A 17154-nucleotide genomic window follows, 5' to 3' on the forward strand; every position below is an offset into this window, starting at 1 on the left:
GGGTGCGCTGCGCTGTGCCGTCCCGCCGCGGCCGCCACGACCCCGAGGGGGCCGACAGGAAGAGTGTGGCAGCGCCGGAGCTATAAAGCGTGCTGAAATGTTGCGAGCACCACCGAGTGCAGCCACTGGGCTGCGATCCGTCTGTTTATTTACTTGTTCACAGAAAGTTTGACCCTTCCTCAAAACAAAGCTGATGGAAGTGAATGGCTGCAGAGTTGAACAACGGCGGTTTCGCTTTCAGGTTCCCTTGGCACCCCGGCCGTGGCCGTTACAGGAGAAGCAGCCGACCCGCTCGGAGGCGTGCCCGCAAACTTCCAGCAGTGCCCCTCACGGCTTTTCCTCTTTTTTTTTTCCTGCCTCCTCTTAGGGCAAAGCATGCCCTTTCGCTGCGATCAGTAGTTCCAGGGTTCATTGCAGCATCGCTTCTGCCGCCAGACTTCCTTCGCTGAATAAAGTTATTCGCTGTTGCCCTAGGAAGCATAATAACAAATCCTATGAATCACTGAGGAGAGCTGCTGTGGGAGGCCACAAAACAAACACGATTTCTCAGAGGGTTGCTTCACAGATAGGGATAGAGCCGTGTGACCGACGCCCTTACCAAGCAGATCTCTGAAGCTTCCCGTGAAGGCGGGAGACAGCAGGACGAACGCCTGTATCGCTAAGTCATGCACTGATTTCTGAGGAGTTTCAGTGAGACTGCAAGTATCGGGGCGTGCTGGGCATTCTGGCACCTTTCACGTTAATGCAGTAGATGTATCCATTGGGAACTCTGGAGTAATCCTGGGGGTTTGCCTCTGCTTTTTAATGGTATCTGTGTAGATAGAGGAGTAAAGCGTTGTCTTAGGAAGAATTCTAATGGATGAAGCTTGGTGGCTGGAGATGGCTTTTTCCCCATCGTGTACTGTAAGTTGGACTATGAAACGGATCTTAAAGTGCCGGTTTGCAGATTCTGTATAAGTCCACGCACATTTTAGAAATGGAAGACAGTATTAATGAACATTGTTACAGAAAGTTGTTTGTTAAGGATGAATTAACATTATAAATGTGTGTGTATGTCTGTGGGCTAGAAGGGTGTGTTAGTTTCTTGAACTGTTAACTGACTTGTTTGAATTTAGCACTTGTATTTTACAGTATGTTTTCTTTTTCTTTCACTTGCCAGTAATGAATTTCACTTGTATTTTTTTCTCTGCAGTGATGTGGCAAATAGTTTTTGGAACAAAAAGTTAATATGGGAAAGGAGCAATAGGGGTGGAATCTCTCTCCTCCATCTTGGATTTCACTGAAGTTTGTTATCTCTCTAAGTTGAGTGCTGTTGCCTTCTAAAAGGGTCCTTGATAGGTTTCAGAAAAAAATCACAGAATCATAGAGATTGGAAGGGATCTCTGAAAAATACTTGCCTTTTAATGAATATAGAAGTTTAAAGAAAAGATGGAAGGACACAACTTCATTGTGTGTCTTAATCTGATTACATTTATCAAGGCACGGAAGTATGCATAACATTTGGGCAATGTATTCATCTTCTTCTCGTGATTGCACAAGAGTGGTAAGTATGAGAGCTAATGGCATGCAATTTATAGTAAAATGCTTATTTTGCTGTTTAATGTATGCTTAAACCTATCTTTGTAGAATGTATGCAGAGTTGCAGATCTCAGACTATGCCAGTGGCCAGCACGCTCACCAGTAACAGGCCCTAATATGGAACAGTTTTTACATGTTAACTGAAAATATGTCTGATTCTGTACTCATTTGAGTGATATGTTTGCATGTTCAGTTTGTTGAACTGTTACATTCCAAAACAGGAGTGAATGTTTGGTGTAACTGAAGGCTTGTAAGATTATATCTTCTCAGATAGGAGCAGGTAGTAGAATGGCTTGTAAGTAACAATATCACAAAGTGTCACTTGTAAATCAGATTTGAATACTCTTGTCTGTAATCAGCAGTTATGGAGAAAGAGCTGAGGGGTACCACCATAAGGCTTATCACCACGAGAATGAGAGTATGAGTTTTTTGTATTCTGCTGTGTGCTGTTGCTCCTATCTTTCCCTTTCTTTTGTGGATTACTTCTTTTCACTTGAAGCTGAGAATGCAACAGTGGCATATAGAATATGCTATAAAATGAAAAAGTAATATTAAAAATGATTTCCTTTGCTTACTGAATCACTGACATGCTAAATCGTGCATGCACTGAAGTATGCTATGCCAAAAAGGAAGATGAGTTCCTCGGTAGTTAAACCATATTTAGACCTTCCTAAGATGGAACTTCTGACTAATGTTAGGCGGAAACACAGAGGGGCTGGTTTATGTCTTTGCCAGGACAATAACACAAGTGCTTGGGCATTCAGTACTCAAGTTGTCCCTCTGTTTTGATTCAAAAGTTCCATGTCCACTATTTAACCCAGTTACAACACTGCTGGAATGGGAGAGAGATTCTTCTTTTACCGTTAAGTTGGAATTATATAAGGCAAATAATGCTTTTAAAAACCAGCTTTGATAATAGCTTGTCAACTAAATAAGTAGAGCTAAGTGAAAAAAAAATGATCAGTATAATACAAAGGCTTTGATTGTTATTAAGAGAGGAAGATGTTTGAATTCTGGTGAAAACTTGCTCAAAAGAAGTACCTACTTTTGTATTAATGTGATGAAAAAAAAAATTGGTAAAAATGCTGGTTTTTTTTTTCCTGCTTACCCTATCACAAAGCATGAAAACACCCAGTCAAATGACAACTAAATAATGGGGAAATTATATTAGTGTTGTATGTGAAAAAACATCTGGAGAAACAGAAATGTTATTTCTCAAACTGTCAATAGGTGGCACAAACAAATTTTATAAAAAGTGTGGGTGTTTTTAAGTACTATTACAGAAAAGGATAGAATTACAGGAAGTTTTCTCTTTGTCTTTTCCTGAACACCCTTTCTGCTTTTTATCAGAGAGGGGATTTCAGGTAAGAAAGTTCTGTTTTTTATTGGATTTATGCTTTTTCTATTTAGCTAAACAGCCTAGTTTTATATTCTGCATCTTAATTGAAAATAGACCATGTTTTCCATAAAAGTTTATTAGCAAATGTGTGATAAGCATATGGGTAAAAAATGAGAGTGAATGTTCTTATGGTCAGTAAATTTGTCCAGAGAAGCTGGCCAAAGAGCATTTGCACCACGGTCACAGTGAAGGGGGTCACAGTGATATAATTGAAGTAGTTTTTTTACAGTTAAAATTAGGTCTAACTGATAGTATGTTTCATCGTTATGAAAGATACTTTTAGCATTTGAGTTTTGTGTTATACTGATAACTTTCAAAGTGCATGTCTTTATACTTAATGATCATAGCTTAATGCATTCTGTGTTATTTCTTATGTGGAAGTTAGTCACTTTATATTGAGTCCTTACAGGACGAACTCTTCAAACCCCACTTTTGATCTCTCTTTAAACAAGAGGACAGGTTCTCCCTGTGAATTTGATTTGCGTAGTCTACTGAATTGCTTATCTGCATGTATCTTGCAAGAGCTGTGTTTGTCAAGTTTAAAGATTTTAGGATACATTTTGAATGAAAAAAAGATGTTACTAGAAAGTATGATTTCTTCCATGCCACTCCCATTACTCCATTAGGAGTAATGTTCCCCAAACAGTCAAAAGAACAGACTAGAGAGTGGTGATTATTTTTTGTTTTCCGCACTTACCCAAATGTGTTTTGAGGGCTAAGATGGTGAAATTGAATATAATTTTTCAAAAGGAAATTTGGAAAAAGGCTGGACAAGTTATGCTGTGCTGCCTTGTTATGTCTTGACAGTTTCCAAGTCTAGTTTTATGCATTCTCTACAAAAGCAGAAATTAGTGGACTGTCAGCTATTTAAGTGTTGAGATATCTTAATATAAGTTATGTGATGTCAAGGAGAATGTGCACTGTAGGCCCAGTAGTGCAATTCTAAGAAAGCCTGTGGAATGGTTAATGGTACAGAGGTTATATTCCTCCAATGAATGGCAGCTATTACTGTCACGTTGTAGAGTCATTATGAGTTCTGTTTCAGTATAGGTTTTGTAGATTCAATTGTATGTTAAAAAATAATGTCTGCTGAGTCTAGTTCAGATCCTTTAATAGAGAATGGGGAGAGGGTGACCGTACTGACTTCAAATGTTGTACTTTCCTGTCAGAGTGTCCTGGAGTTGTGAGGAGCCTATGTAGTACATTAATGACAGCAGTAATTCCTAAGTAAGCAGGAAAAATCAACACCTATGAAATCAGATACATTTTGAAAGAAGCAGACTTTTTATTAAACATGGCAGATTTTGCCAAATTGAAATTACAGTAGTCACTTAATAAAGTCTTTCCTGAGATCGTAAGTCCCTTCATTGTTCTCTGAGTCAAAGGGAGAGATAGCAAATTGAAACCTTAAAAAAATCAATCTCTATGATACCTATTAATAGCTGCTTAATGATATAACTGTTTTTGTTGTTGTTGTTGCAGCATTAGAACAAAGATGGATGTATAAGTATTGAGCATCTCCAAGGAACCATAAGGCAGTATGGCAGAGAACATGAGATATCTCAGGAACTTTTTTATTTACAACTGTCTGTTTGCATTCACTTTTTGGAACAATATTGGCCTGGCTATGAAAAATGAACTCTTTACATCTGTTCCTAACAATTTTCTACAGGATGGTTTGGACAAAAAAAACTTGAGCCTTCCACACTCATATACAAATAATCAGCAGTCCAAAGCTGATTTTGGTTGGGTTGTGATAGAAAATACTACGGAAAGCCTATCATTGTCAGAAATCAAAAAAGACAATGTAAGAAAATTAATAACTTTATTATCTAATTTTAGAAAAGGTTCCAGGCTTCAAAATCTGACACTAACGAATATGTCAGTGGACTGGAAAGATTTTATTAAAGCACTCCAGACTGTATGGCACTCATCCATTGAATACTTCAGTATCAACAACTTAATACAAGAGGGGAACGTCAGAAGTTCTCGCTTCGACTATTCAGATACTTCCATGAAAGCACTTGCACTGAATAATGTTAGAATCACAGACCTATACTTTTCACAGGATGACATTTATAACATATTTGCAAACATGAACATTGAAGCCTTGACAATAGCTGATTCTGAGTTAATTCACATGGTATGTCCTTCATCTGACAGTCCATTTAGGTATGTAAATTTCTCAAAGAATGATTTAACAGATCTGCTTTTTCAGAACTGTGACAAACTAATTCAACTGGAGACATTTATTTTGAATAGGAATAAATTTAAGAGCCTTTCCAAGGTGAGCTTCATGACCAGCCGTATGAAATCACTGAGGTATCTGGACATGAGCAGCAACTTGCTGCGTAACAGTGGAGCTGAGAAGCGCTGCCAGTGGACTGATTCTCTGTCGGAGCTGGACCTGTCCTCCAACCAGCTGACAGAGTCGGTGTTTGAGTGCTTGCCCGTTAATATCAACAAACTGGACCTACAAAACAACCAGATTGCCAGTGTCCCCACGGGGATTGCTGAGCTGCAGTCCTTGAAGGAGCTGAACCTGGCATCCAACAGGCTGGCCGACCTGCCAGGGTGCAGGGCCTTTGCGGGCCTGGAGATCCTGAACATAGAGAGGAATTTGATCCTCACGCCAAGTGCCGACTTCTTTGAGAGCTGCCCGAGCGTGAAGGAGCTACAAGCTGGGCAAAACCCGTTCAAGTGTTCGTGTGAGCTGCAGGACTTCCTGCGCCTGGAAAGGCAGTCTGGGGGCAAGCTGTCCGGCTGGCCAGAGGCGTACGTGTGCAAGTACCCAGAAGACTTGAGCGGAACGCAGCTGAAGGACTTCCACCTGACCGAGCTGGCCTGCAACACGACTCTGCTGCTCGTGACAGCTCTGCTGCTGACCCTGGTGCTGGTGGCTGTGGTGGCCTTTCTGTGCATCTACCTGGATGTGCTGTGGTACGTGCGGATGCTGTGGCAGTGGACGCAGGCAAAGCGGAGAGCTTGGCACGACTGCCCCGAGGGGCGGGAAACCGTTCTGCAGTTTCACGCCTTCATTTCGTACAGCGAGCGCGATTCGTTGCGGGTGAAGAACGAGCTGATCCCCAATCTGGAGAAGGGGGAGGGCTGCATCCAGCTGTGTCAGCACGAGAGGAACTTTATCCCTGGCAAAAGCATCGTGGAGAATATCATTAACTGCATTGAGAAGAGCTACAAGTCCATCTTTGTGTTGTCCCCCAACTTTGTGCAGAGCGAGTGGTGTCACTACGAGCTGTACTTTGCCCATCACAAGTTGTTTAGCGAGAACTCCAACAGTTTAGTCCTGATCTTGCTGGAGCCGATCCCTCCATATGTTATCCCTGCGAGGTACCACAAGCTGAAGGCTCTCATGGCCAAGAGAACCTACCTGGAGTGGCCGAAGGAGAGGAGCAAGCGTGCCCTTTTCTGGGCTAACCTGAGGGCAGCTATTAGCATCAATCTGTCAGTGCCTGTTGAACAGAACAGAACAGAATTGTGAGGAAAGATATTAAAAGTTTTTATAATACAGTTTCTTCTTCTCCTTGAAATTTTTTTCATTTGTTAACCAATAAATACTTTATATCCATTGATTTTCAATATATTTCACCTTGTATTATAAAACCTTGTTTCTGGATAGTTAGTTGCTTTGTCACTATATGAAAAAATCAGCCTGGTTTACTACAACTCACTTGAAATTGGCAGGTTTTGGATATGGATTTTGATACCATCATTGAAATATTGTAATACTGGTTTTCTCAACAGAATGGAAACTTAAGCAGTCATGTGGAAGAGTGCCTGAATTGCTGGTGACTTAGGAGATCTACATTAATCACAAAGTTTAGCCATCTTGGTCACAGGATTTCACATTAAAATTAATTTGCAAGGAGAAAAATTATGCATCCTGCAAAGATATCTAGAAGTTCAGCATTTGAGATTGTTCTTGGGTGATGTTTTCTCAGACTGAAACTTATAGCATGGGACCCAGATGTAGGACTGTGAATATCTAGCACTAGGGGCAGGCACGGCCATGTCAGAAAGGAGGACTGGATGAGGAAAGAAGGGGGATTTTTTTCCTTGAAAAGAAAAGAGATGGATGAGCTAGTTTTCCTTTTCCTGTTTGCTGCCAAGAAGTAATAGTGAGTGGACAGAGTTGTAATTCCCATGCTGTGATAGACTCCTGGTATCATCTTGATCTGAAGAGTTTTCTTTGATGAAAGAAACTAAGAAGGTGTCACAATAATTGCCTTCATTATCAATGGCTGCATCTTGAGAAACTCTTGACTTCTCTACCTCCTCCTTTTCTTTAGCTTTATACTTTTATTTTTTCCCATACATGTATCTCGTTTTAAGCTTATTATCAAAACAATGTGATCTCTTTTTATGATGAGATGATCTGCGTAGGTAGGTGAGAGAAAGGCTGTGGATGTGATTTATGTGGATTTTAGTGAAGTGTTTGACACTGTTTCCCAGAGTATTCTGGAGAGGTTGGGTGCTCATGGCTTGGACAGAAGCATGATTTGCTGGGTGAAGATCTGGCTGGATGTCCAGGCTCCAAGGGTCACAGTGATTGGAGCTCATTCCACTTGGTGCCTGCTCACCAGTTGCATTCCCAGGGCTCAGTGTTGGGGCCAGTTTTGTTTCATGTTTTTATCTGTGATCTGGATGAGGGGATTGAGCGTACCCTCAGTATGTTCACGGATTACACCGAGATAGGCAGAACTGTGAAACTACTTCATGCTAGGAAAGCTCTGTGGAGAGATCTAGACAGGCTGGATCGATGAGCTGAGTCCAATCTCATGCCATTCAACAGGACTCAGTGTATACAGAGGCAAGTTAACATCAGTTTAATAGACTTGTACTCACATTACTGGGGTAATGGGACAGTGTCTTCACCAAGTTATCATTACCAGCTATGACTGACCAATATAGTGTCTACCCTGGGATTACCGCCAGCAGATACTGGAGGCAGTAGGCTTGCAAGACGTCTGCTAGCCATCGTTATTACCATGGCCATAGATGTATTTAACAGCAGGAGACAATAAAGCATCACATATCAGGATAGTCAAGGCCATTTACAGGAAGCAAGGGGACTTAGTTAAAGCTACGGAGCAGTTTCTCACAAACAAGTTTCTTCTACATACAGAAGCTAGAGGCAGTTTACTTGTATTCTCAAGCTAACATTAGCTCTTCCTCATGGGCTATTTGCCTGATCAGGCTGTGATCTGCTTTTTTTTCCCACAAAGGCTCTAAGGGACATGGTTTACGCATAGGACTTGGTAAGTCAAGCTGAAACTTGGACTTGATCTTGAAGGTCTTTTCCAATGTAGATGATTCCATGATTCTAAGAATCTGTTGTTTACAGTGGATACAGCATCTTTTGCAGCACAGCTATGCCTTCCTAATCAGAAAGGCAGTAACTTGTCAGAGGCCAAAAAAATTTCCAATGTACTGGGACAACTGATAAGACCATATATATTTGGAATCAGAAGAACAAATTTGCTGTCCTGTATAGGAATATTGCAGGCCACTTTACCTGTATTTTTGGTGTTTTGTCTTCAAGAAAACATAGCTGGATTCCAACAAACATTCACAACTGCTGAAGATCATCACGTTTCCTCTTTGTCCCTAGAAGGACAAGTGTTTACCATCTTGAATACTAGACTTAGATGATCAAATATCAGGAAATTGTTTCCAAAAATATTCATCATGGAAAAAAGAAGATATATTGAAATAAAATCCTTATTGAAGGTCTCTGCATTTTCATCACCTTCCATCTTCAATTATTATTTACAAAATATTTTAATTGTGACTTTTTAAATAGGTCTAAGCAGGCTGAGATCTCTTGGCTTGAAATCAATAACTATGAGCAACTCTCTAAGGATTTGTAGGACAAGACCAAATTTGAAGCTTTTATATGTCTTGTTCCATTAGCCTCAAAATTAATACAACAAACCTATCACCAAATTGCAAGCATTTCATTCAGGAATTTGGAAAGAAATGTTTTCTGTACATCCTCCATCCCTTCCAACTAGTGCTTTAGTGTATGACTTGTATGAACTTCAGGCAACTGAAGATGAACAGCCTTCGTGTGATTTGCCCATTTCTTTTGCAGCTTCAAAAACTTCAGAGTTTTAGTCAGCAGTCACTGAAACCAAGAATTCGGCTGGCTGCTTCCGTTGGCTGGAAGAGGGGAATATTCTTGGAAAGTGACAGAATGCACTTGGAGTCCTTCGTGCAGCTCAGATGAGAGCACACACCTGATGTTGGAAAATACATCTTTTAGGAGTGGAAGATTTTAGCTGGGGTTTGCTTACCATTTTGGAAAGAACTTGTGAACTAGATACACCTCTGGCAAGACAGCTGATGTGATCAAACCGAAATATGTAATTACAGGTCTGTAATATATGTCCTATATCCTTGAGTGAATAGTGTTAGAAAAGGATGTGATAAGAGTGGAGAAATATTAAATCTGGTACTTTGAAATCAGAAGTTCTCATACTGTTATGCTCTTGTCCATGTTGTGTGCTAGATAATTGTCAAAACAGCTGCACATGCTGTGAATCACTACATCTAGTTTCTCAGATTCTGCAGGGGAGAAGATTTCTCCAGGAATATATCAGGATACTCAAAACAATTATTTTAGCCTGTGCCATACTCTGAACACTTTATATAAAAACAGTTTAAGTCCAAGAAGAATATTTTCCCATGTGTAGGGCCATGCATTGATCTCACATCCCATGTCACCCTCTCTGCTGGCACTAATATCTTTGCAGTTGGGGAACTAGCTGCCCTTTTCCATGCACACAGGTTATGTGTATTTGTGGCTGGTTTTACACAGAAAGCTGTAACTGCTAATGCACTCCACGTATCAGAAAAGGGTGTATGTAAATATATTCTGATATCAGATACCATATCAGCAGATTCCTGGCATTTGGCTAGTCATCTCAGTGACTAGTGGGAATGCTATTTTATTTGTTGCTATTATTATAATAATATCAACAGAGAGACCTGATAACATAGGAGTTCACCCTTCAAAACCTAGAAAATGTGCAGAATGAAGCAAATAAGATTTTACATATGTTTAAGTTGTGTGTATAGAGCAAACCAAACCATAACAGAATGGAAGTCAGGATGCACTTGGGGGCTGTCCTGCTGAGAGCTCAGCTATTTTTTAATCTTAGAAACATTACTAAGCATCATCACTGAAGCTCAACTGCAGCAAATTAGACCAAGGCAAAGTGCTTGAGAGGGAAAAAGAGGGATTCCATGGGATATGAGGCATTCTGCTGAAGGGAAGGTTTAAAGCTTATCCCAAAACCATGTTTTTACTCAGTGTTTCAGACCAATACTTTTTTTTTTTTCTTTCAGCAATCTTTACCAAGAGTTCCTGTAATGATCGTTTTCAGTCAGTCACTGCTTATTTGAGGGAAAGCAGTACTGATAAACCAATAAATGAGAAAGTCCTGTTTTCTGCAAGGTGGATCTTTGTTATGGGGAACACAGTTTGACTTCCATGATTTGTTCCTTGTATCTGTCTATGCCCAAACAAAATAGGCTTGGGCATTAAATGCAGCAATATCACAGTTTGACTTGTGCTGGCATTAGTATTCAGTTTGCCAAAGTGACACATGGGAGTAAGTTGTGACAATGAAAGAGCTGCCACTGAAGTTAAGGTCCTTTATATGACCAAACATCAACCTACTAACATCAAGCTACTAACAACTTCTAAGAATTGTGTTAACATTTACTAAATGCTTGGATGAGTCCAACTGCTTTGGCTATGTTTTAACTCAGTGTTTTGCACATGCAAGTTACCTTTAGCTGTTCCCATTGGAGAGATTTGTCAACCATTCAGGGACAGCACCAATCCTAAATAGCTTCTGAAATCCAGCTGAGCATAGCTGCCATTCCTCTTTAATTTAGTAAATACAATACATAGGCAAAAGTGTGAAACGCACCTTGAGGAAGATTGGTTGGAAGATTGCTCATTGGTAACATCAGTTACAAAAATAAAATAAAAAAAACACTAGAGAACAGCAGCAGCATAAACTTAAGAAATAGAATGAGATATCTGTGTGAGTAAGGGTATGTTCAGGACAAAGGATAGTATTTAGCTGCTACATTCAAAATGCATGGACAGAAATACACTGCTTTCTTTTCATATCATGCAAAATGACTTAATCAGTAAACAGAAACCACCCTCAAACAAAGCTTTCCTGAATGCATTAGGAAAAATAACATCAAGCACTGCCCTTAAGGAATTAACAGAAGTATTTAGGAGTGTTGGTTTTATTTCAACTCTTTCCAAACTTTTCTTTATGGTACAAATTTCTCTAAACTACATTCAAGAACAGTTTTAAACGTACCTTAAAATCTGATAAAGAAGGATGGAAAGGAAATTAAACATATTACAAATAAAGATGTAGGTACCTTTAGCAGCTTTGTGTATACTGGAGTAAGTTTTGAAGAAAGCTGATGGTGGTTTTGATTTTGTTCACGCAGCAAAGATTTTTCAGTAATTATACTGGCAGGAAAACTGGCATTGGTTTGCAAAATTTTGTTCTCAATTTGATTATGATAATAGTGTTTTGTCTAGCCTTAGTCTATTCATTTTCATGGCTTAATATGTTCACCAATGGCAACTTCTCCTTTAAGATGAAGAAAAGACAATATCAGCTGACAATCAAACTCTTGCTGCTTATTTAGAAGCACTTATGATCCCCAGTCTTGTCTGGGGAAACAGATGGCTCAGAGTGTTACCTGCAATGAGTTATTCAGATCCACTGCACTGGGGAAAGCAGAATGCTTTACTGTCATTGGGTTTCAGCACAACAATCCTTCTCACCAATCTTAAAATGAAAGATAAGTTTTCATCTAGTAAAGCAAAAAGGTTACATTCTTCTTTACAAAACTGAAAAGGTAGTTGTAAAAGAGTATTTTAGAAGGATTCTACTGCAAACTTCAAGTATATCTGGTACTAGTTGTTAGAATTAATTTTCATACTTGTCAGCTTTCTTCAGCTGAATGCCCTCTTGCATTTAAATCTCCTTCAAGGTCCTGTTTTATTATGGGGAGTAAGCTCTAAACTGAGTCCAGAATCAGCCATGATGCTCTGGTTTGCTTATACTTCAAGAATTCATTACATACTTCATGAATTTAATCTTAAAATCATTAAGATGAAATGAGTCTTTATTTATTTTACTCAGCTTCTTTCTTCCTTGCTAATTAATCTTACTGAAGCATGTTAAATTAGTTTGGAGGCTCATGGGAATTGTGTGTTTTCAGTTATTCTGACTCTGAAATGGACTAATTCTGCTCTGTTGATTTGCTCACTAGGCTCTCACCTCTATTCAAACCTTTAATTGAACAACTGCCCTATTGGATTTCTCCTTCACTAGATTGCCCTCTATTACTTTATTCTTCATGACTGTCCTACAGCTTTCATGTCTGTACAACCAATGAATGTACAGATGTTATAGTTACAAGATGTACCAGAGAGCTTGGCTACGCAGTTATTACACCAAAGCAGAAGAAATAGGATACTTACCTGTATCCTGGGCTTGCTTATGAAATTCCAGCATAATAGATCTCCAGAAGAGATCCCTCCCCCACTGGTAGTCAGCTCTTAAATAGGTCTAGGAGAGATGGAGCCAGCTCCACCCTTCCGACAGCACAGGTGAATTGCCTTCACCTGTGCTCCCGTGGCTGACTCATTGCTCACCTCAGGTGATTAATCAGAGGTTCAGGCCGTGATTCAGCAGTTCCCATACGCTGTCATATAGTATTGGCAGGTGTTTTTTTGTTTTGTTTTTTTACAGTACTTTTGAATTAAAGTACAGCGTGGGGTTTCCCTGGTTTAAACATCTAAGCCGTATCTAATGTAAAGCTGACTGACCTGTAAAAGTTTTGAATTGTGTTAGTTTACCCAGAAATATTTTTTGAGATCTTAGCTTTTAAGTCTGCTAATGTGCAACAATATGTACTATGCCTGCTGAGGGAAACAACTCAGAGTGGTAGAGCTCTGGCAAAGGTTTTGATATGAAGTGCAGTGGTCTGTAAGAGTTCTGCTTCCTCTTTTTTGTGCATGCAAAAGAGGAGATGCAGTTGATGCACTGTGTAACCAACAGAAATGGACAACGTTAAAAATGCAGAAATATTTACATAACCTTACTTTGGAGAACAGCAGAAAGACTTATTTCCTCCTAAACCATACAGATGATAATTAAATGTTGCAGAAGCAAAAGTACTTTGAGTTTGGATTGTTAAAAATTTCCTTTCATTATGCTTTTAATACCCGCATTACAGAAAAATTTTATTGTTACTTAGCATTATGCAGCCTCTACATAAAAACTTCTTCTTCCTACTTCCTGGTATAGCAGTCAAGGAACAAGCATCTTGTGTGAGATTCTCCAGCTTGAAGATTACATATGTTTGAAAACCTGTTTTGAGGTTGTCAACTGAGTATGCAGTAGCCATTTGCTGGCTCTTCACTCAGAGATAAATTAAATCCATAAAAGGTGGGTGATATTCTCTGCTTTGTTTACTCTTTTTCTTTTGTTATATGTCTTGTGGTATCTACCAGATCTCAGGTGCTCATGCATCTTCCTGCCTTTTGAAATTTCAGTGAAAATGCTCAATTTTATCTTGAATTTCAACATAGAAGAAAGAAAAAAAAATAGGTATGGCAATTTTCTTTCTGAACAAATTCTAATTTAATACCATTCTTTAATAGTGTTAGATGGGTTACTGCTGATCTTAATATTTTTCCATCAGACAAATCTGCTTTATTCTTTATGTTTGGCACACTTCGGGGTTATACTCTGTGGGCTGTCCTTTTTTTGCAGTGTATAGAAAAGTATACGCTGTAATTTTAAACTCATCTACTAGCGGAGCATGGACCAGAGGATGTTTTCCTTTTTTTTCTCTCTTCAGAAAAATATCTTGCTTTGTTCCTTACTCAGCATCTCCCCAAAGTTTCTTTGATTCGAGAAGTTTTTTGCCAACCTGAACTCTGACATACAAGGTCAGCCACTCTTTGAAGAAATCTGGGTCCTTGTCTTGGTTCTTCTTGTAAGTTATACTGTACTTTGGCGAACAAGTTAAGCTTCATTTAAGATCTCCTCTGTGGTCAGATACCCTAGCACAGCTTTCTGAAGACTGAATTTGGCTTCTCAATTAGATTTTACATGGATTTTGCAGAGGTAGCTTTACACTTTAATGATTCATTATTTTAATGCCCCTGGTGAAGTTAATTACATATCTTTTTGCTTTAGTTTTCTGAAAGAAAATTTGATGAAGCTTTGCAGGAGACTCAAAAGGGAAGGAATGACTTTTGATATCAGGCAAACAAATTATTAGCGACTAACATCTAGAACTAAAAATAAAAGAACGAACATTTAGTTTTTATTAATAAAAGATTTCCTAATTGCCTAGGTAAATAATTTAAAAACCTTTTTTTTCCCCCAAATAAAACTATTGGAGGAAAAAAAAACCCAACAGACACTTTCCCTCCTGAAAGAGTTTCAGTCATTCATACTTCTGGGTTTCTGCCTGTTGTTTGCATCTGTGTCATCCTGTCTTGACACAAGAGTAATGCCCAGTGCATACTTTTTCATAATATGACTGATGCCTTTCCATCTTTGTGGAACGTTGATAGGCTTGAGCATTTATTCATTCCACTGGACCGTATTCCATAGCCACAAAAATTTTCCTCCCTGGACTGTTTGATATTTAGAACTAGGATCATTGTCCCTCAATCATTTCTACAGAGGCTCTCTGTTTAGTTGTCAACTATGGGATAGTTTGAAAAATGTAGAAAATTTCTTAGGACACTATGAAATCTTGGAATCTTTTGAAGTTTCAAGTGCTTTTGTTTGTTTTTATATGGTGTAACACTTCTTTATAGGAAGTCTTCATGTATGCTGTAGCTTTCCTGTTAGTATGCTTTCAGATACACTGGCATTACCATATTCACATAAATTACAGTAAAATTCCTCAAGCTTCTTGGCTTACTGGAGAAAAAAAAAAAAAGACACCTATGTCTTTGTGTTTCATTGGGGTGTTTCTTTGAGGGTTTGCATGGCCATATCCTAGCTCTCTGGGATGTGAAGAATATCCTGTAGTTCTTTTGAGTAAAAGAGCTTTTGCACTGAGTCCTGTGGGAGTCAATGGGACTTTTGAAGGTTTGCCCGAAGTGTGTCCGGACATGGTGTGTAGGGAAAAAGCACATGGGAGACTTACTGTGTTCTCCTTTACTCCCAAATATATTACAAAATCATAGAATCCTTAGAGTTGGAGGAGACCTTTAAAGGTCATGTAGTCCAACTCTCCATATTGATATTTATTTGTATCATTTCCGAAGATAATTGAGAAATTCCTTAATATCTCTGCATTTTTCAAACATACCACCAATAGTTCTCCTACCATTATATAAAAATTTATATCTACTTGCCTCAGAAAATTGATAACTGGAATTTTTGTTAATGGTTTTTGGTAATGTCTTAGAGAAAGTATGCAAAAAAATATTTTAATTATGTAATTTTCATACCGTATTTTATTTTAGTTGAGTTTACTGTTTATTACAATTCAGCAAATTCAGGAAGATCTATGTATTTTCTTCTCATAGGTTGGACTTCTTATTGAGGCATACTGACCAGAAAACATATATATGCTTTTGTGTTTCTCTGAAGAACCAAGAAAATTCTGAGACACATAATGGGATCTCTTACAAGCATCTATGTCTTTGCTTGTGTGTTTTTATCCATACTTTGGAATAATATCCAGCCAACTGTGGAAAATAAAATCATTGCAAACTATTCAGGACATCTACTAACTAAAGTTCCAAAAAACATTCCAGTCCATACTCACGTATTAGATTTATCACATAATAATATCTCTGAAATTACTAACTTGAAATTTATTTATCTTCCTGACCTTCAAGTATTAAACCTTTCTCATAATCTAATTACAGAGCTTGACTTCAGTGTCTTCATATTTAATCAAGATTTAGAATACTTAGATTTATCTCACAATAACATCTGGACAGCTTACTGTCAAATGCTTGCACGTCTTAGACATTTAGATCTTTCTTTCAACAAGTTCACTGTCTTGCCAGTCTGTCAGGAATTTGGGATCATGTTTCATTTGGAATACCTCGGATTAAGTACCAGGATGATACGAAGGTCAGACTTCAGATATGTGACACATTTGCAGCTGAACACTGTCTTCCTAACCTTAGAAGACTTTTCTCTGTATGAGCCTCTAAGTTTGACAGCTTTAAATACAAAGAACCTTCACATTGTTTTTGCAGCAGATCAAAACTTCAATTTTTCCCTCTTATATGACGGAATGAGCACTTCAGAGAAGTTAAAAATATTTAATTTAAGATACACCTTGAGCCACAAAGATTTTCCCTCCCCTTCTTTAGAGCTTCTGAAGAACATCAAAGCAACAGATCTAATGCTTGACACTGTGGACTTAGAATGGACAGTCATTCTGCAAATTTTTCTGCTAGTTTGGGATTCAACTGTGGAGCACTTAACTGTGAGAAATCTGATTTTTCGGGGACCAGTGATGGAGCTGACTGAATATAAATTTGCGTCCCCTTTAAGACCTCTGGAACAATTTCTCTCTTTGGGTGGCTCCATGAAAGCACTTACTTTGGAGCATGTTCGAAATAAGGTGTATTATTTCAACCAGGAGCATTTGTACAGATTGTTTTCAGAGATGAATATTGATAGTTTGACAATATATGATGCATGTATGCCACACATGCTTTGCCCCCAAAAAACAAGCTCATTTCAGTATATAAATTTTTCTCGCAATGCCCTGACAGATGAATTGTTCCAGAATTGTGACACCCTGGCAAATTTGAAATTACTTATTTTGAATAGGAATAAATTTAAGAGCCTTTCCAAGGTGAGCTTCATGACCAGCCGTATGAAATCACTGAGGTATCTGGACATGAGCAGCAACTTGCTGCGTAACAGTGGAGCTGAGAAGCGCTGCCAGTGGACTGATTCTCTGTCGGAGCTGGACCTGTCCTCCAACCAGCTGACAGAGTCGGTGTTTGAGTGCTTGCCCGTTAATATCAACAAACTGGACCTACAAAACAACCAGATTGCCAGTGTCCCCACGGGGATTGCTGAGCTGCAGTCCTTGAAGGAGCTGAACCTGGC

The 17154-nt window shown here is 38.8% G+C and overlaps 2 protein-coding genes across 2 annotated transcripts in view; both read left to right on the forward strand.

Annotated features, from left to right (window-relative positions):
* Positions 1-6: 6 nt before the first annotated feature.
* Positions 7-9466, forward strand: LOC100551461 (toll-like receptor 1). The gene is made up of 2 exons (XM_031553157.1): positions 7-1543; positions 4460-9466. Exon 2 carries the CDS (start codon positions 4518-4520, stop codon positions 6474-6476), a length of 1959 nt encoding a protein of 652 aa, XP_031409017.1. The 5' UTR covers positions 7-1543; positions 4460-4517; the 3' UTR covers positions 6477-9466.
* A 3294-nt stretch (positions 9467-12760) lies between these two features.
* The window catches only part of LOC104910799 (toll-like receptor 6), a 5138-nt gene continuing 744 nt past the window's right edge, over positions 12761-17154 (forward strand). Inside the window, 2 exon segments of the mRNA XM_019615148.2 lie at positions 12761-13494; positions 15603-17152. Coding sequence (XP_019470693.1) covers positions 15692-17152 — 1461 coding nt within the window. The 5' untranslated portion in view covers positions 12761-13494; positions 15603-15691.

The sequence above is a fragment of the Meleagris gallopavo genome, chromosome 4, assembly GCF_000146605.3.
Source record: "Meleagris gallopavo isolate NT-WF06-2002-E0010 breed Aviagen turkey brand Nicholas breeding stock chromosome 4, Turkey_5.1, whole genome shotgun sequence".
In the NCBI taxonomy this organism is placed as follows: domain Eukaryota; kingdom Metazoa; phylum Chordata; class Aves; order Galliformes; family Phasianidae; genus Meleagris; species Meleagris gallopavo.